This window comes from Thermobia domestica, chromosome 4, assembly GCF_964235325.1.
Source record: "Thermobia domestica chromosome 4, izTheDome1.hap1.1, whole genome shotgun sequence".
NCBI classification, from domain to species: Eukaryota; Metazoa; Arthropoda; class Insecta; order Zygentoma; family Lepismatidae; genus Thermobia; species Thermobia domestica.
The window spans coordinates 283671552-283693094 of NC_137457.1; the positions used below are offsets into that span (position 1 = coordinate 283671552).

General features: G+C 37.7%; 1 protein-coding gene across 2 annotated transcripts in view; it reads right to left on the minus strand.

The window, feature by feature from the left end:
- The window catches only part of MED14 (mediator complex subunit 14), a 155682-nt gene that overhangs the window by 59076 nt on the left and 75063 nt on the right, over positions 1-21543 (minus strand). For both annotated transcript variants that reach the window (XR_014131246.1, XM_081756032.1), the window contains exons 13-16: positions 20353-20557; positions 13864-14018; positions 9066-9303; positions 5960-6103 (exon numbers count right to left, since the gene is read on the minus strand). Coding sequence is in view for 1 of the 2 variants with exons in the window: in XM_081756032.1 (XP_081612158.1) it covers positions 5960-6103; positions 9066-9303; positions 13864-14018; positions 20353-20557 (742 nt within the window). In the remaining variant the exon portion in view is untranslated. The remainder of the gene's footprint in view (positions 1-5959; positions 6104-9065; positions 9304-13863; positions 14019-20352; positions 20558-21543) is intronic.

Genomic DNA, 21543 nt, shown 5'->3' on the forward strand with positions numbered 1-21543 from the left:
CTAACGCTTATAAGCACTATTACTAACTACACAAACATTACCATCACTATTCACCAAATGTATACCGGTGGCTCCGCGTAGCGTAGCCGCTAACTCTCGCCTTTGGTGCGATTGGTTCAGAGTTCGATTCCCGGACGAAAAAGTGTAAATACTTTTTCAGGCCAACTATCTTGAGGTTTTCCTCATTCACACCAGGCAAATGCCGGCATGGTGCCTACCATAATGGTCCCAGGCAGCTTCCTTCTTTCCCATTCCCTCCTACCTTCCCAATTCCCCGGGTAGTGTGATCGCCGAGGGACATCATCCCTTACATGTGACGGGCTAACATGGCCATAGATGCCGCAAGCCCACAAACCTAACTTCTAATCCTAAATGTATATTGTATATTAAATGAAAATAGCTCAAACACAATTGTAATTATAAATGCTTACCTTATTATTAATATTTTTTGAAGCACCTCCCTGCGTCAAGAGAGCCCTATTTTCCATAGTTACGCGGGAAATATTAACAGATCATCTTCAAGATCACCTGAACATGAATTTCAGTCATCACAATTACCATTGACGCTCTATCATCGGACCATAAAGATGTCATTACACTAAATCACTACTTTGACATGTGAATTACTGACTTGTATAGCGAGAATATACTGCATTATTTTGACAAGCATCTACTTTATCGACAAAACGCACTCAAAACTTAAACCACCACCATTATTATTATTATTATTATTATTATTATTATTATTATTATTATCATTATTATTATATTATTTGTATCACGTGTTGATATTACAGACGTTGAAACAGAAAACACACTTCTGTTTATTCCATTGACACTAATTTTAAGTTTCATTCCAACGTCTATCAAATCTTTAAATCCAAACTAATGTTAATGCTACGCGATAATACAGACGCAACAATGAAAAGAATTTAAACCTAGCACATTGTTACAATAAAAAATACATATAATCTTGTAAATAACTAATCTATATATATATAAAATTGAAAATCATTATGTTTGTGACTCTAAATCTCCTGAAGCGCCCAACCGATCTCGATCAAATTTGTAACATGGATGAGGTTTGAGGCTGAGCTGGTTTTAGGCTATTCGCTTTGATGGTAGAACTGAAGGGCAGGGGAGGGGGTATTAAAAATAAATAAAACTTAATAACTCCTGAACTACTCGACCGATCTTATCAAATTTTCAACATAGATGAGGTTCAAATCTGGCATCGTTTTTATGGTTTAAATTTGAGGGAGCAGCGTAGGGGAGGAGACGAAGGGGGAAATATATAAAAATCAATTTGTATAAAACTGAAAGTGACTATTTTTGTAACTTAATAACTCTTGAACTATCCGACCGATCTCAATCAATTTTTCAAGATACATCAGGATCTGAAAACATTTTTGTAATTCCATTTTAATGGTAGATCCTACGGGAGGGGAAGGAGAGGGGGACGTATAAATAAAAATTGACAAAACCTAATAAATTTTGAACCACCCAACTAATCTCGATCAAATTTTCAACATATATGATGGTTGGGCCTTGGGTGTTTTTTATCGTTTCACTGACGAGCCAACCTAGGGGAGGGGGAGATATATGTAAAAAAAAAAAAATAATAAAAATGACTGCTTTTGTGACTTCATCATTCTTGAACCAGCCGACCGATCTCAATCGAATTTTCAATATACATGAGTTTAGGGACAGGGATTGCTTTAGGATATTCACTTTCACGATGCAACGTAGGAGAGGGGGAGGGCGGACAGAAATTTAAAAATGATCAAAATTGACCGATATTAGTGTCGAATTCATAGTTTTCGGGGTCGATGAGAGAAACAGTTATACTTCTGATGCTGTTTCAATCCAAATAGAGCCCTGATAGTTGGGGAGAGGGGAGGGTACAACGTAGGGGATGATGATAAACATTTAAAAATGATCGAAAATGACTAATATTAGTGTCGAATCTATAGTTTTAGGAGTAGCTGAGATTAATAGTGACAATTTTGATGCCATGTGCCGCAGCACGGAGAAGGGGGAGCTATATATACCGTAGGGGAGGGGGAGAGAAATTTAAAAATGATCAAAAATGACCTACATTAGTGTAGAAATCCATCGTTTTCGGGGTCGATGAGACAAACAGTAACACTTCTGATGCTGTTTCAAACTAAGTTCAGCCCTGATAATTGGGGAGGGGGAGGATACAACGGATAAACATTTAAAAATGATTGAAAATGACTAATATTAGTGTCTACTCCATAGTTTTCGGGATCATTCAGATGAACAGTGACATTTCCGATGCCATGGCCCGCAACATGGGATATATATAAATGATCGAGACCAATATTAGTGTCGAATTCATGGTTTGTGGGGTAGCAGAGATGATGAATGATCTTCCGGAGCTGTTTAAATTGATGCCATTAAAAACAAAGACAGCATATTTCACGGGTACTAAACACATGAGATACGGAGTTGTGCACTTAAATTTTCATTTCAACCCACGAAGCGGGTAATATATGCTAGTAATACCTAAGTATAATACATAGGTATAGGATTATAAGGTGTATACGGTACAAATAATTAATTATAGGAAATTTAATATTTAAGCCCGTAATTTAGTTCGTTGGCTTGTAGACCCATACAGTGTATATACTAATGAAGGGAGGAAACAACCGATCTTTTTTTTATTTATTTTACACACCAAATCCTCTATAAGTGCGAATTCTAACGCAAAGAAAATGAAATCTTTGAGTTTTACGTCCCACGGTTATGCCGGTTAGGCTAAAGGAGACGGTGATTATGAGAAATGAATGAAATGGTGGAATGAAGAAAGTGGGAGGAAACGGGAGAACCCCGAGAAAACTCACGCACACGGTGTTTGTCCACCACAAAGTTCACTTGGCGGGGGCTAGGATCGAACCCGGGACCCCTAGCACCAGAGGTGAACGCTCTACCACTGAGCCACCGCGGCCCCTCTAACGCAAAGAGTGAAAAAGTGACTGACTGGATTGGGACCCGAACCCAGGACCCCCGGCATACCGTGCCAATACGTTAACCACAACGCCACCCAGTCCGCTTCCCTTTTATTAGTATATATGAAATCACAACCGTCATAAGGTGCTCGGTATGTGGACACAAGATTGTCCAATCACAGCAAAGGTCTGTGGTACAATCAAGGTGGTTCCAATGAGAGCACCAACCTCGAGAGTAAGATAGTGAATGACTTCTGGGAAGCGGACTGGATGGTATAGTAGTTAACGCATCGGCATGGTATGCCGGAGGTCCCTGGTTCGAATCTCGGTCCAGTCAGTTACTTTTTCACTCTTTGCATTAGAATCCGTATAGTGTATTTCGAACCGGGGCACTACGAGAAGGGTCTGTAATTGGCAACTCCTAGCCTAGGATTGAATCACGGAACTTGCACCAGAGGTGAGGTTCTACATTGAGGCGCCATGTCCCCAATACATATTATTTTATTCTATTTAAGTTTACACATGGTGGAACCTGTGATTCAATTCAAATTCACCTTCCACCGTAAAATTCTCTACCACCAATTCCTGAGTATATGTATACGAAAACAATAGTTCAATCCACATTTTTTGAGTTCAAAATTCAGTCTACTAAATTTTAATCAAACTAATGATTAATTACTACTAAGATCCAGATTTTGATTCAATCCTGCATAATTTCAGCGTACTCCTCTGTTCCATGTTTTCTGGGTCCGAATGCGTAAATACTATTAAATACAAGAAGGGCTGCAGGCCCCATCTCGGAATTACAGGGGTGAACGAGTTTTACTGAGATCAAAATTACTTACTTTAGTGACTTTAAATATCAAAATACTGACTGATTTCAAAACGCACAAGAGAGAAGATTTTAAACGAGAAAACTGTCTCTCTCGATACTTACTGTAACAGCAATTTAATGGCCTATACAATTTAAAAGTTTCGACTCATTTACAAATACCTCTTCTTCTTAAGGGATAAGCAAATCTTTAGCCTTTATAATTTTCTTATAGCCTATCCTTTCTTTCTTTCTTAAGAGGTCAAATACTTCAAATGTTTCAATAGAGGCTTCGAAACTACTGCTATTTAGAAGGAAAATTAGAGAAATGTGACAGTGGGAAGAAGGGGGCAAAGAAAATTTCACTCGCGTCACTACTTTTGCGTCGTCTCTCCGGTAGACTCAAAATAGATTAGCAATACTCGCTGTTATACTAAATAGCTGCTCACTTGTTGAGACACAGCAGTTTCTGAGATAAACAATACATTTTCAACTACTCTAGGTAATTATTGTCTAATGCGTAATATAAGCATTCAAAAAATGAGATGAGAAAAAATGAGAAAGTTTTACGTCCCACGGGTATGCCGGTTAGGCTAAAGGAGACGGTGATGATAAGAAATGAATGAAATGGTGGAATGAAGAAAGTGGGAGGAAACGGAAGAACCCCGAGAAAACCCACGAGCACGATGTTTGTCCACCACAAAGTCCACACAGCACGAGCTGGGACCGATCCAAGCACCGGAGGTGAACGCTTTACCGCTCTACCGATCCCCCATATAAGCATTCAGTACAATATGAGTAGATACATGTATGCTTTGTATGCTTGCATATGTGATGCATGTAAGCAAAAATGTCTACGTAGGGATTCTTTGTGTTCGTACGCACTGAGGACTATTTCTGTCCATCTTAGTGGCCATATGGCTCCGAAAATTACAAGTTTTTGAGAGGTCTACATTTGTGCATTTTCGACATTGGTTATAGTTATGGAAAAATAAATAAATACTGTATGACAAAGGGTTTCTGTATGTCAAAGAAAGAGATCAGCGCTCTGTTGAATCGCTACAAAACAAGCACTTCTGATGTTGAGGGCCGTCCAATATTGAGCATCATAAATATCGGAGACCCAAAGGTACCCCTCATGTGGTGCAAAAAGTGCGTTCCTTGGTGCGATGCGAGAATCTCAGTCTCAAAGAACAATAGCAAGGTTAATAAGGTCAGTACAGCGTCCACCTTAACCATAAATCACACAACTGCAAACAATTTATATCTAGCAAAGAAGCATTAAGCTCGAGTTCATATGCTTCGCCCCTTCCTTATCATGGAGGGGAAGATGAACGATCGAAAAATATATTGCTAGATAAGTGGATGTTTGTAGTAACTCTGGATAAATCATGTGTGTTTTGTCAGAATATGATAAAGGGAGGGCCATTTTCTCTCGTCCTCGTAATTTCAGAGGTCATTCCGACTGACTACGTGATTGTACGAAAAGTTTTCTACGCATCTTTATGGTTATTATTGGTTATTGTTATAATAAAAAACTTATGCTACGCGAAGTGGACAAAAATGCAAATATCAATGCAGTTTTATTACCAAACGAGCATTATGGAGTTAATATACAGTTACGATATTCAATTTTTATATTGCAGCAACACATCTCGCTTTGTCACTTACTAGGACATGGTGTTCAGTCATATGGTCCCATACATCAAGCGGATGGCACGTGAAACGGAAATTTATTTAATCCTTCTTACAGACGTTCATGTGAAATCTCCTGACGCATCTCTCATGAATTTTATGGAATTCCTTTGTTGAAACAAGAATTAGGCCGTCAACAACCCAAACAATCCATGCTCTGGACAGTTTGTTAAAAGTAACAGAACAGACTTGATCAAACTGTGCTTCACCGCAATTCCCTTCAGTGGAAACTGACATACAGGGCAATGGGTAAAGACACGGCTCGAACATCGAGTACAACCGCTGGCAGGTGTTGCATATTTCAGCTGGTAAGGGTGCCAAATTTGGTACCATAAACCTGAAATAACCTTCTGTATATTGATATATGAAAATAAAATCGTTTTTATTTGTATGGCTCAGAAAAGAACACAACAGTAAGATAGACTACACAATGTACTAATCATTTCAAATAATATATTAAGTTTAAAACCTAAGATCTTACCTATCTTTAAATATTCTGCAAGGTCTTCAACTATGGTATATAGATGGACGATCTGTGCCCAATCATTTAATAATCCATCAACTGTTTTCGACACTGTATCTGAACTTCCGACGTCGTAAGTAAAATAAACAGGCCGTCGAAGACCTAATGTTAATTAGAATAAATATATTATAGTAAAACGTAATTATTATTGATTTTGTTAACACAAGAGTAATTTATACATATCCTAATAGTAAAACTAACGTTATTAAGCTTTACACAAAAATCACGGAGAGAATTTCAACAACTCTTTGCTGTTCTCTTCATCAGTCACGATCATCGTCAAAAACTCTGAACTACCCTGGAAAAATTTTCTTTTGACTTAAGCGCCAGTACTGAAAATTAGGCCACCCAATAATAATACAGATCCAATTTGATACCTGAACCTACATGTATTGGCCTTAAATTATACCACCAGTATAAAAAGTACAACTGGAATAATACATTACTGTTTTTGGAATAGTAACGCTTTCTGACTCAAAAATTTTACCCCTTGCTTCACATGGTTCCGGCTCAATACTTGGACATAATTTTTTTAGCACTCCAATAGAAAAGAAAAAAAAACTATCAGTCGAGATTCCTTCAAATCCTGTGTCTGAGAATTTGAAGCAGCACTTCCATGATTAATCTTTACACAACAAAGTTTTGCTAACACTAAAGCAAACACACAGATACAAATAGCATAAAATAAAGCTGTACAGTAAGCAATACTCGTAATTTAACGAAATTATATATTTGAGGTTCATGGTAAATATGAAACGTTGCATTTTAAAACGAATTTATGTACGAAAAAATCTATCCAAAGACATGCAAGTCAGACCTGGGATCAGTAATTGGTAAGTGAAAACTAGAAACAGTAACGTAAAATAAAAAAAAATAAAAATTAAAAGGCCAGGCGCAAATTTGTATTTCTAGTCGCCATGGCGACCTGGCGTTAGGAGTTCTTTCGAGTCCTATTCACAATAATATTAGTCTATATAAACGTAAAGTAAATTAAAACCATCTACGAAACGACCAAAACACTCTACTACCTAAATGTCACGTAACATAAACACAGCAAATTATAGATATAACTGTTACACAACAAATAAATAAATAAATAAATAAATAAATAAATAAATAAAACAGAACAGAACATAGCATACACTGTCCGTAAGCACTCACAGAGTATAAACAAGTCAATGCTGTCCATCATACTTCCCCAAGCTCAGTCACTTTGTACATTTGCGTTGAGTTGAGTTGATTTTGAATTTAACACCCCTTTAAGCATCGAGCTATATGAGACAGGACCTACTGATTAACGTGGAATCCGAACCACGAGCTCCCGCCAAACCAGGGTCCCCCACGTCAAACGCGCGTACGCTAACCGCTTAGCCACGAAGGAGCTCTCGGCACATTTGCAATCTTCGACATAACAAGGAGTGATACACTTCACAATAAATTACGTTTTCGAGTAAAACTATTGATGATGCTATCCCAATTTGTGTTCTTGAGATTGTAATACTTTAAGTAGAGACAAGGAACAAATAAATTTGTGTAAATTAAACTTATGACCGGCTCAACAATATAAAATTAAGCCAATAAGTAAGTGGCCTATCCTTAAGTTAGTTACACCAATGTCACTACATATTCTACGGTTTTCACATGGCCCCGCGTAGCGTAATTGCTAACGCTCTCGCCTTTGGTGCGAGGTCCCGGGTTCGATTCCTGGTGGGGACGCTCGGTCGAAAAAGTGTAAAAAGCTTTTTCAGGCCAGCAATCCTGAATGAGGTTTTCCTCATTCACACCAGGCAAATGCCGGGATGGTACCTAACATATAGGTTTCAGGTCACTTCCTTCCTTCCCTTTCCCCGGACAGTGCAATCGCCATCCCTGAAATGTGACGGGCTAACATGGCCATAGATGCCGAAACCCCAGAAATCTAAATCCTAAATCCATGGTTTTCATGGTCCAAAAATTTGACGATCGGAAAGTTTATAAAAGTAACACCATAACGACGACAAAAACCGCCTAAAGCGGGATCAAAACGTGGACGGGACCTAAGGCTCGCACGACAGTCGGTATGTTGCACTGGAATAATTAAACTTGTTCTCATTCAACTTTACGATGTCAACTGTACATACAAAAAACGGGGATAAAACACACCCACAAATTTATTTAGACTTTTAAGGTTTGACAACGAAATTCGTGGCTTCTTTTAGGTTTGTTCATGGCTTATTGTCCATTTCAAAACATAAGAGCCTTCTCTCATAGCACTACCAAAAGTGCAACCCAACTGTTGTTAGGACGGTGGTTGGTGGTTATTGCCAGATGTCCGATGTCATTAAGTAGAGAAACAAGAAAGAAAGAAAAAAAAAAGTGAAATAAAGACATAATATTATTACTTTTTGTGACAAATTAAAGAAATGAAATCTGGAGAAAAGGGGACATTTGGCAACTTCCTTTTTCTCTTTCCAACCGAGGGTCGCCTATTGTTTTCTTAGATTTATGGCATGTTGACAAGGGACAGAGCCGTGTGGGTGTTCCGTCGATTTCCACGAATTGAGGTTCTCTTATTGTGAAACCGTCTGTACGAAATCCACGGCTTATTCATGGTTTCAGTTTTCACGGTTCGGTGTGCACTCTGCTATAGTTTGAAACACCTTGTTCGGTATAACACCACAGTACTTTATTTCTCATCAGTGTACAATACTCAACTTTAAATGTTGCAGTTACAAAACCTTATTCAGTACATTTTTCATAACCTCAGTTCACCATCGCAACGTGAAATCACACAAGAACCCATTAACTTTTTCTAACTTTCATATTAACAATAATAAAATTACCACGCAAATAGAATATTAGATTCTTATTTAACACTACTTTGTAAATCATGCTTATTTCTAGTTTTTTATCTTATAACAGTAACAAAGCCTAGACACATTTTTAGAACCGAAGTTATATCCACATTGAAAACTACATTATCCTAAATTTTTAGTTTATGCTTGGTTATTGTATTTCATATTTTATCTAAATAGAAGTATTAAAGTGTAACCAGTCTGGTATAGTACAAGAAACCGATACCTACCCAACTCCTTCGGATGAGTACTGGTCAAAGGACTACCGTAGAACACAAACTCAGCCATCCAGGTCTTGCCAGCTTTTCCCTGCGCCCGTATGGACACAGAAAGTAGTCTTTTAAGCAGTGGATACAGATCTGCGGGATCAACTCCTGCAGGTGTTGGAAGCTGAACTAGGCGAAGAACCAATGCTGTTGCACCCGCTTCAACCTGAAGGCCTTGGTGAGCGATTTCTCTATTTGTTAGCTACAAAGGAAACCATAGCATCCCAATTAAAACCTTAGTCATGATATTATACTTATCGGATAAGAAATTGCAAGTACGATTACTAAAGGTCCAATAAAACAGCACGATTTACTTTTTCCTAAAGAGCATATAGAAGTTGTTTTCGATCTTTAGTGACGGATTCGAGATGCGCTACCCTAGATTTATGATACCACTACCGATAATGCTCTATTTGCTGGCCGTGATTTCTGGTTATCGCGCGGCTTTAAATTTTTCAATCGAGAGGAGGCTAGTACACAGTCCACTTGCAACCACTCCTCTTCACACTTTCTGCAGGTCTCAATAGTGCGAGATCCAACGGTGACACACTCGGAGATTTCACATAAATGTAGATGAAGGGAATGGTACAAAAATTAGTTTCTTCTGTTATCTGGGGAAAGAAAAAGTCTGTCGAATAAGAAGTATGACTGAATGCCTTGTCTTGATAACAGCAACCTGATTTATCATCCTTCCATGTAGTTAAGGAATGTCATGGCAATAAATTGGTGTCAGAATGTTGTCTTTTAACTGGAATTCACTCTGGCATTTTTGGCGACTCGGTGCATCTGTAACTTCCCATTGTAGCAGAAACTAGCTATGATTATGAATTCATTACAAAACTTTTCCTACATTCACGGTACCATCTTCGTGAATCTAACACCATGTTATCTGTAGAAGATTGCATGCTATTTGTTATAATCATTTACGATACACATATGCCTCGTTCAGTATAACAAAATATTTCTATCTATCACCCGCCAGATTGTGTCCCCTGAGTCGCTGATAATTGGTGCAACGTTCTGAAAATTATTTTGGCAAGAGTTTGTGGACACGTTCCATTCAACGCTTCTCCAACCCCAGATGAATTATGGTGTTAGGTGTCTTAGGGGATGTTCCAACCTCTCCGTGTACCTGGGTGTTCCCTATGACGAGAGCATATACTTCCTGGATAGTACCTATGTAGATAACGTATAGCTTGTAGCAGGACGGGAGTTTGCTTGTTTTTGCCTTACAGGAATCGTCCCACTCCTTGCCTTTCCTGTCCCTAGCACGTCTTTCAACACACGTTTCTACGTCATTCTTCGATAAGGTGAATCCATTTTCCTACGCATATTGATTGCACAATAACTAGGTTTGGAGTTGGAAATCGCCATTATATAGCCTTTCCAGTAGGGGTCACTTTTTAGTCGACGAACGATCATCATACCTGTCACGGATAAATAAATGTGTACAGTACATAAGGTAATCTATTTCGTGCTGGGTGGCGCTACTAATGCTTGTGGCATAAGTACGGACCAACCTCTGCCGCAATACAAAGTTAATGATATTTTAATTTTATAAGTAGTACATGTTGTGACAAAATGAAAATACCTGACAAATCTGGCATACTCTTATTCTTTTGACGAAATTTTACTTTTTCGAATATTTACGACTTAATTCCTTCAATGATGAGCACAATCTCCTTCTTCAGCTAAGGAACGTTGGTTGATTTGTTGAAGCAGACGCGAAGCACAAAACCCCAAAGGGATGTAAGTTGCACGATCTCGGTGCCAATTTTCGTCACTGTCCAATTCGCGAATTTCTTCTGCAAAACTTTCCCCATACTTGCAATAAGATTTCACAATAATACACTGTTGTTTATTCATTCGATGATCCATTACAAATAATTGCAATGTGTACTAAATAAGTAGTGCTATTTTTAACTTAAGCACAAACAGAAATATATTCAGATGTAGCACAAATGAATGCTACATCTACAATTATTAGTTCTAAAATCTGGTAATACATTCAAGAACGCAAACCGTCCCCAAATTGAAATCAATCCCTGAAGTTAAACATTTAACAGTTTTAGTATGAAGACGGAATGTTATAACATCCCCAATTAGTTGACCAAAAGAGCAACCCAAAAGCATGAAAAGCACAACAACACTATAGACCAGTGGTCGCCAAACTTATGAAGCTTCTGAGCTACCGTACCGTTTTTAATTCCTACCGTGAGCTACCAACCAATAAAACAAACAAAAAAAAATACATTTGTATATTGCCTATAAACTTACATTTCTAGTAAATATGAACCGAAGCGTTAAAGTTATCTACCGAAAATGTTTCCGCGAGCTGCTAGTAGCTCGTGATCGATGGTTTGACGATCACTGTTATAGACATATACTGACCAACCAAAACATTATGATCAACCATTACCTTTTCAATGACGTCGCTGGGTTGGCGTAAGAGGCACAGGACACACACAACTTTTCGCCAGGAGGTGATAGGAATCTCAATCGACCATTAGTGCAATACTTACTCGTAGACTCGAGAAGTCCGGGGACGTATCAGAGTTTGAATAAGGGCCAGATTGTGATGACTAGATGGTTGGAAACGAGCATTTTAGAAACAGCACAACTTATCGAGAGTTCGCGAGCTGCAGTGGTTAGTGTCTTTCAAAGATGGAGAAGGACGGTCAAACCAGCCACAAACCACAAGACACGGGCCGACCATACCTCATTAACGTCATAGACTGTCGAGGTGGGTAAAATAAGATAGAGTGCAAAATATCGCACAATTAACAGTAGATTTCAACAGTGAACAAAACACAAGTGTGCCTGAGCACAGACTTCATCGTACACTGTTAGATATGAGTTTCCGCAGCCGACGTCCCACACATGTACCAATGTTAACCGCACGGCATTCTTCATAACAACTTCAATGGTACTACTTTCATTACATCAATGGTCAAATTAGAATCCGTCGTCTTCCAAGGGAACAGATGCTCGAGACCTGCAGAATTAAATGACAGACCATTGGTGGTTCCATTATGGTTTGGGGAACCTTTACATGGCCCTCCATGGGCCCGCTAATGCGTGTGGAGATCACCATGACGGCTCCTAGCTATCGGAAGATCATCGATGACTACATACTTCCATTTATATCAGTCATATTTTCCAGCTGGGAATGCAATCTTTCAGCAGAACAATGCTTCTTGTCACAAGGCCAATTTGTTCTGCAGTGGTTCGAGGAGCACAGTGATGAATTTTAACTACTGCAATGACCCCTAAACACTCTCGTTCTTAATCCAATTGAACACCTTTGAAATGTCATTGCACAATTGATGCAACCTCACAGACCCACTCCGCGGAATTTACAGGAATTAAGTAACATGTTTGCTGATGTGATTCGCATTGTCTATACAGCCATCTACCAAGTTCTAATTGCTTCCATGCCAAACTGCATTGCTGCTGCCCTGCGAGCCAAAGCTGGACATACCAAATGTTATGTAGATGATCATATTGTTGTGCCTGGTCAGTGTATAACTTTTACGCTGAACATGATTTTGGTTATCCAAGAATTCCAGATAACACTAATTTAAAACAAATAACACATTTCTTTATTTTAAAAAACGAATAATTCTTAGAAAATTAACTGCCTATTTGTTACTGGAATTATTGTAACCAAACATTAAATTTATTTTCAGCAACAACACAAAGCTAATCATTCCAACAATGGATACTTCAGAGTGCATAATTGTTTTCTCACATAGCTATTCAGAAATTTCGAACTTAAGAATTTAAAAATAAGACTGTAATTCTATTACAAATACAATTAAAATAAAGTTACAGTATGTGGAGTTTAACTGTTTCATAGTCAGTACATACTTTGAATCAGAACATTTTATTTATCTGGTTCAGCTGAGAGGAGCGTTTCTTTGCTCAACTGGAGTTTGAATTCTAAAACGTCTTGTCTGACAGAAGCCAATCTTAAGAATAAAATGAAGTTTTTGAGTTTAACGTCCCACGTATATGCCCGTTAGGCTAAGCGAGACAATAATTAAAGCAAGTGAATAATAATAATAATAATAATAATAATAATAATAATAATAATAATAATAATAATAATGAAAGAATTGGTGGAATAAGAAAGTGGGAGGAAACGGAAGTACCCCCGAGAAAACCCACAAGCACGAAGTTGTCCATCACAAACTTACTTGGCGGGGATTGAACCAGGGACCCCAAGTACCAGAGATGAGCGCTCTACCACTGAGCCACGGTGCCCCCGTGAAGCAAATCTTGAGAATCACCTAAAACTTGCAATTAACGACCTACTTCTTCAGAGTAGTGCAAAGGAAGATATTGAGAATGAAGCAGAGACTAAATTGTCATTGTTAAGCACTGTTTTGTTCTTTATTGCAGAGTGTACTTGTATAACTTTACACCACCTTATAAACCTACTTTACTTCACACACACACACACACACACACACACACACACACACACACACACACACACACACAAAAAAAAAGATATTGAAAAACATCATTTGCTTTCAGTCTATTGATATCAAATGAATTGTTATGTCTTACTTAGAATAATATTTGCGCTCCACTATTTATGTTAAAAAGTAATTTAAAAGTTGCAAAAAGTTAAAGCATAATTATCAAATAAATAAAGATAATATGGGTGGCTCTGTTGATCAACTAATATCACTAACAAACTCATTTATTTTCCTCCTGCACTTGCATACTAAATCTACCTGTAACAGCAACTTACCTCTTGAGCCAAAGTAACAAATGGTATTCTCTCGTCACAAAGAGCCACAACATGAGCTAACTGTGGAATAAAATATGCAGGATGTTTCGTGCGCCTATGTCCAGATTCTAATTTTCCTGTTGGTTTCCTCTTTGTTCCTGCTTTCTCACATTGATCTAATAAGAAACATATCATCACAATGTTTTCTCAAGATTAGCAATACGAAAACAATTCTCACACCTAAACAATTCAAGTTTCTATTAATATATTTTACTGATCAACAACAAAGTACTAACTAAATTCAGTCCCTTCACTTTATACGATACACAAATTATAAACTTAATCTAATTTTTATATGTAGAGGGTGTCCACATGAAACCTCCCTGAGTGCAATATGTGTAACGCAAATATAATTTTCCTTAAGTCTTTTAAATAGGTTATTTTTAGGCTGAGCTAACTTACAGCCAACTCTCAGGCTTTTGTCAAACTATTTAATAACTTTGCAAGTAAAAACTAAAGAATAACCTAGATAAAACTTTAGTAGAGAGCAGTGGCATATTTAGGGGGGAGCTTCCGGGCTTAAGCCCCCCTCCCCCGAAATCTTACTTACTATAGTAAAGTACATGAAATATCTTGCAGAATTTTCACATTTTCAGGCAAAGCCTTCCCCCCGAAACAAAATCGTAAATATGCCACTGGTACAGAGAGAAGAAGAAAACGAGGAACGTCGTCACACACACACACAAAAACGGGTTTTCATCCACTGGGAGGTATTTTCCGATCTTGACAACTTTATATATACAGATAACTTCCAAACATATTTATCCTTCTTAAATGACCATGACGAAAGCAGCAAAGAAAGACAAAAAATTAGCTTCGAAAATAAATAATAGTTTTAAAATAACCAATATATAAGGATCATTCAATAATAACTGAAAAGGCTGTATATGTATCTAAAACACAATCGTGATTGTTATAGGTTTATTATTTTGTAATGGCATCCTAAAGCCAATGAAAACTGGCACGCATGGACCCTAGCGCAAGATAGTGGTATTCTTACACCGGCGTATTACTGTATATAGACTTGCTTCACAGGCGAACGTGAGTGTGGGTTTAGCCCATCATATCGCTCATGACGTGCAAAATTTTGACAAAACGTGGACCTGATTTTTCTGTAACAAGTCTTCTGTTTTAGGAATGTTGCTTTTGTGAAGCAACATGTAATAATTTATGTTACTGCTGTATTGTGTAAAACACTGAAAGCAAGACAATTGAACAGTTTGATTCATTTTGAAAAAAAAAAAAAAAAAATACTTTATAGACGGGTTCAAATTATTAGACTCAACATTCAGTTTCTGAATATTTTACTGTTCTTACAATATTATGAAAGAAAATACGTTTGAACTTAGTCCAAATTACTACCTTGTAACTCTGTCCTAATTTCTAGTGGGTGTGGCATATGCTTTTCAATATCAATAAAACAAATACGTACATGACATTCAAATATAATTACTATACAGTGTGTATATCCAAATTGGAAACAAAAAGTGAAATGGAATATTTGGTCTAGGAATTAATTCGTGCGGGTGGACAAGAGATGGCGCAACGAACGGAGCGTCCCACAGTTCCGTGTATCCACACATGTGTTGCAAACCCCTGTCATCGCGTATCGTTCGTAGTATAGGGCAGTGGATTAAAGCGTCAACAACACCAGTTTGTAGTTAAGTGAACATGGCGCAATTTGTGCCTGATAAAGTGTTTTTGCGGGGTGTCCTGCTGCATTACTTTAACATGCAGAAAAGTGCGACTGAAAGTCATCGTATTTTGGTGGAAGTGTATGGTGACCATGCTCTAGCTGAGCGAACGTGTCAGAAGTGGTTTGCACGGTTTAGAAGTGGTGATTTCGGCTTGGCAGACCAAGAGCGAGCTGGACAGCCAAAAAAATTTCAAGACGAAGAATTGACAGCATTGCTCGAGCAGGATTCGTGTCAAACGCAGGAACAACTTGCAGCAGCATTAGGCGTTGATCAAACAACAGTCTCCAAACGCTTGAAAGCCATGGGAATGATTCAAAAGATGTCACATTGGGTTCCACATGAATTGAAAGACAGAGACGTTGAAAGACGAAAAACCATTTGCGAATTGCTGCTTCAACGACAGAGCAGAAAGGGGTTTCTGCATCGAATTATTACGGGTGATGAGAAGTGGATCCATTACGAGAACCCTAAACGAAAAAAGGCCTGGGTGAAACCAGGTGAACCAGGTCCATCACAACCAAAACGAGATATTCACTGTGCAAAGGTTATGCTGTGCATATGGTGGGATATGAAAGGTGTGGTGTACTATGAGCTGCTGCAACCGGGTGAAACTATGAATGGAGAACGTTATCGACGACAATTAATGCGTTTGAAGCAAGCTCTGGCCAGAACACGACCAGAATGGGAGAACAGACATGATAAACTTATTGTTCAACATGATAACGCTCGCCCACATGTCGCAAAACCGGTCAAAACCTATTTAGAAAATGTCGGATGGGAAGTTTTACCCCACCCGCCGTATTCACCAGACGTTGCTCCTTCGGACTACTACTTGTTCGATTGCATGAACAACGATTTGATTGGACAGCGGTTTACTTCTTCAGAAGATATCGAAACATGGGTCTCTGACTGGATCGCTTCCAAGGATGAGGACTTCTTTCGCCACGGAATCCGTACATTGCCTGACAGATGGGCGAAAGTGGTGGCTAGCGATGGACAATATTTTTCTTAAGGTATTTATGTATTTTGTGTTTGTACTACAGCTTCAATGTGTGCGTACCAACCGCGCGAATTAATTCCTAGACCAAATACTTACAAGAAAATTCTCTCCCACACAAAGATTAATATTTCGTATGAAATCCCTTATTCTTTATTAACTCTTCTATTTTTTGTGGCATCCTAAGTATGAGCCTTCAATTCAGCATCATGATACCACAAATTGTTGACCTTCTCGATCAATTGATGTTTGGTTGTAACGTGTTTCTTCTTTAGCTTTTCTTTCATGAAACTCCAAAGGTTTTCAATCGGTTCATATCATGACTAGTGTCCGGCCATGGAAGAATACTAATTTCGTTGTCCTGGAAGAATTTTGTCACAGCTTTGGCACGGTGGCATGGAGTTTCATCATGCATATAGATGAACAGTACATCATCAAACCAGACTGCAGTCTGAGAAAACAGTTCTTCTTGAAGAACTTGTAGGTGTTGGTCGTGCTTCATTGTCCCCTCTACTATATAGTCTTCCAGACTCCAAGACGGGAAATTATATCCCAGACCATGACTGAAGTAGGATGCTTCACGGTTTATTAAAGACATTCCAACTTGAATTCCTGCCAGGTCAACGTCGTACATATTGTGAACATTCATCAGACACAAAGATAAATGATTCATCACTGAAACACACTATTCTCCAATCGTCAGCAGTCCAATATTCTGGGCCTCGTGCCCATTCGAGGCGCTTCTTTGCCATGATTGGAGTAGACTCTAATTTTTGTTTTCTTTCTTGACCGTGTGCTTTTATTCCCTCGCCACAAAGAATTCTTCGAACACTTTCATTCCAAATATCTGCGCCATACTCAGACATTTTTATGCTTAAGTCTATTAGAAGTTGCATTTCTATTTCCCAGAGCCCATCTTTTTACTTTTCTGATACCTCTTAGCGATAGCTTTCGTTTTCGCCCACACTTCCCAACCCTATTTTGGCTCTTGTTCATTTCAACAGAGATTCTACTCACAGATTTTTGTTCTACCCCAACTCTACTAGCAATGTATTGCCGTGTGTATCTTATTTCCACCAGAAGTATTTTGTTAACTTCCATTTTACGCGGAGAAAAATTTTCGCTTTTCCATTATGCTGCAATTACAGGACTACACAAAATAAAAGATTGATACACGAAACACGTCATGATCATTTTAAACTGGCCCATTCGAACTGTTGAATGCTTTGAATGTCGTTAACTTCTTACGACAGCAACCACAACATTTCAGACTGTAACTTGTTAATAGGAACCATAATAGCTATCTACAACTGAAACACCACTTTCAGAATTCCCCTCCTCACTAATACCATCTGCTGTTCAACGGTGATATCACACCCCTTCAACTGTACAGTAAACAAATGAAAGATCCTATATTGGTGATTTAACCATTAAATTAAATGTTCTAGAACTCTGAAATTAGGACTCCTACATCAACTTTGCAGTTTTCGAGAGTGAGTCAACTAATTTGAACACGTCTGTAAATTCATTCAAATTATTAATTCAGCCTATAGAAAACATTTAATCTTGAGTGTACATTCTCAAACGAATTTGTGTACCCTTCATATTCACTTCGTCATTGTAAATTAACCAATAAACATAACACTAGTGTCCTTTCTTTCCACATCACATTCCTTTCTGCTTTGCAAGAGTTTTTTTTTAGTGTGAATGTCCTATTTGAACAAAACTTCAGAAGACATGCCTCAACGGAGTAGCTGTTGCAAGTTTTACAAAAAAGCTACATCGAAGAAGAAAACTACAACCAAATTCCAGAAGAGTTCGTTCCAGATACCTCAACCATAGAAGAAGAAGTTCATCGCAGTAGAAGCAATCTACAAGTGTTCAAACCATCATCTTCAGATCGAGAATGACTCACTTAGCAAATTTATTCATTGCCCCTGGCAGTTTTGATGGAATTCCTATCCAGACGTCAACTTCATTTGATTTCATCAATTTCCAGCCAGAAAGTGAGAAGACACATAGGAGAATCCATTCGTAGTCTCAGACGACTACAACTTCAACAAGGACCAGGAATATTTGAGGCTAATGCTCATTCCTATCATTTTAGTTAATCTATCTTCCTCCCTCTTTTACCTTCTACCTAACTAGTCTTTGTTTTGTCAGTTGAAACTTGTTGAGTTTAATTAATATTCAAACCTCCTATTCTATAAATATTGCATAAGATATCAGTTCTCATCCTCTATTACATCCCCTTTCTTAAGTAATTTATGATATGTTTTAAGTCAGTATCCAAATCTGAGCTAACAGAACTGATGTTCGCAAAGGTTCATGCTAGAGGAGCCACCGGCACACTTTCCTGACAGCAGTAAAGAAGCGACTTGGACGAGAAGAATCTTCAACACCGGTTATGCCTCGTTTCAACATCCCAGTCCACTCATAACCTTGTGTTCGACTCATATAGTTGTCACCGTACTATTGTAAAAATTCATTAACAAATAGAAAAACTTTAATTTTTCACAAAATGAAGTACATAAAATTACATACGAGAAAACCTATGCAAATATAAAAGCCTACTTTGACGGGCCACTAAACAGGGTTGAGAGATACTTTAAAAGCATAAACAATTTGTTAAAACGGAAATATATACACAGAAGTCAAAAGACTATAGTTAGAATATTATTGTTCTAGGTATTTACAGTATAAACTGAAAAGGTCTTGACTCACAAACCAGAGGACACCACTGCCGTATAAACTGAGAATATTCGAAATTTTTGCTCTTACTGGAACTCTTGTCCTATTGATTATTCAGGATTGAGGCCCTGCTCAGATTCATTTGACTCTGTTGATTGAAGTCTCCATGGCACCAAAGAATATTACACTTTGAGGGAAGTTTTGTTACCTGAGCGTAAATGCTTTGTTTAACACGTAAGTGTTCTCCATTTAACCTTATAGAAATGGTTAATTGTTGTTGTATATTATCTTCAATTAGTAAAGGCATCGGCTTACCCAATCGCTTTCTAACAGGAAATTTTTCATATTACGCCAACTATATGGAATCGGTAAAGGATTCGATTAAATGTACGTAATTTTAAGTAATACTACATTTAAGTAATATTACAGTAATCTTTTTCACATATGTCAACACTAATTAAGTTGTTATAATTTGGTTTAGGGATTTTTTTAAAATTTTTTTTATTTGCATAATTGTTATTTTTTGATTTATATTTGTTCACGTTCTTTGTTTCAATATATTAACGAATATACGAGTCGACATGAATTTGCATATTCAAAAAAATCAGCGTTCCCTGCATGACATGAGTCCCAACCCCAGCTATGAATTGCTCTAGGATAACATCACAAAAAGGAAATGAAATCTTTAAGTTTAACGTCCCACGGTTATGCCGGTTAAGCTAAAGGAGACGTGATAAGGAGAAATGAGTGAAATGGTGGAATGAAGAAAATGGGAGGAAACGGGAGAACCCCGAGAAAACCCACGAGCACGGTGTTTGTCCACCACAAAGTCCACACGACGCGAGCTGGGATCGAACCAGGGACCCCAAGCACCGGAGGTGAACGCTCTACCACTGAGCCACCGCGCCCCCGATAACATCACAAAATAACACACATAAACACTCACGGTTGTATTTTAAATTTTTCTTTTATTTATTTATTTTTTTACTATTTTTCCAGGTACTTATTGAATGAGCCTTGAAGTTGAATCAGGATTTTAAAAAAATAAACAAGTAAAAAGCTTACCATCAACACTCGTAAATGGTCCATGTGTAATAACAAAAGTGTCAAACTCAATGAGTGTTAATACTTTCAGGTACATTTTTGGTATTTCTGTTTCTATCGTATCATCCTGAGGATCATCTTCAATCGATGAATGCTTTACAACTGCTAAATAGAATGAACAGTCGATTTCACACGGACTATTCTCCTTTTCCTTGAATTCTACAATCTGAAACGGGGGGAAAATAAACTGCATTAGAACTAATATTAAGATTTATTTACCACGTAATTCCTATAGAATATATGCATTTGCAAAAAATTCAGATACAACCTTGACGTCATCTTGCAATGAAATTAAACAACTCAAACTAGTGACAAAGCTATGTAATTGAATCAAGTTTTTGAGACAGCAACGGGATTTACTAAGAGTACTAACACATGCAAATACTGTATAGCATATAACATATCGAACCACAAACAAAGTTGACATATATAACAATATTCATGAAACTAACACTTTTCTTTTTTTAACACTAAAACATTGTTCGTGGGAATTCCATTATATGTGCTAGCCTGGCATTATTTATTTTAATCCCATTATTACCGAAGATGTTAATTTTCCCATTAAGGATTTCGCGGCAATAACGTATAGATCAGACTCAAATCGAAAATTTTAAATGTTTAACACCAATGTGACTTGAAATTACACACAAAACCGAATGCCAGTATCCTCCTTGTGCTACTTCACGATTCATACTGAAATTCTGATATTGATTTCCCTATTTTTCCTCAAATTTCCATGACAGAGAAAATAAATTTTCCCTGACCCGGAACACCGCATACACTATTATCATTTATGGTAAAGTACAGAGAAACATCCATTCTTTTTTTAATCGGCCTTCACCGTCTAAATAGCCCTCCAAATGCTCTCCTATTCATTTTTAAGTGGTATCAGATTGCTTTCTTACTGCAAATACAAGGAGTCAAATTTTCTGTATTTAAAATATAATAAAACATTAGTACTAAGCACTAATTACACAACTCGCCATTCTAAACACACTCAACATAAGTACACAGACATTATAATTTGGTCTATCTCTGATTTATCTACGAGAAGTGATCAGAAAGTAAGGTTACAAAGTCTGTAGTGATACGTGTATATAGTATTTCATATAACCAATACAGCCAACAGATATTACATACATTACATTATTC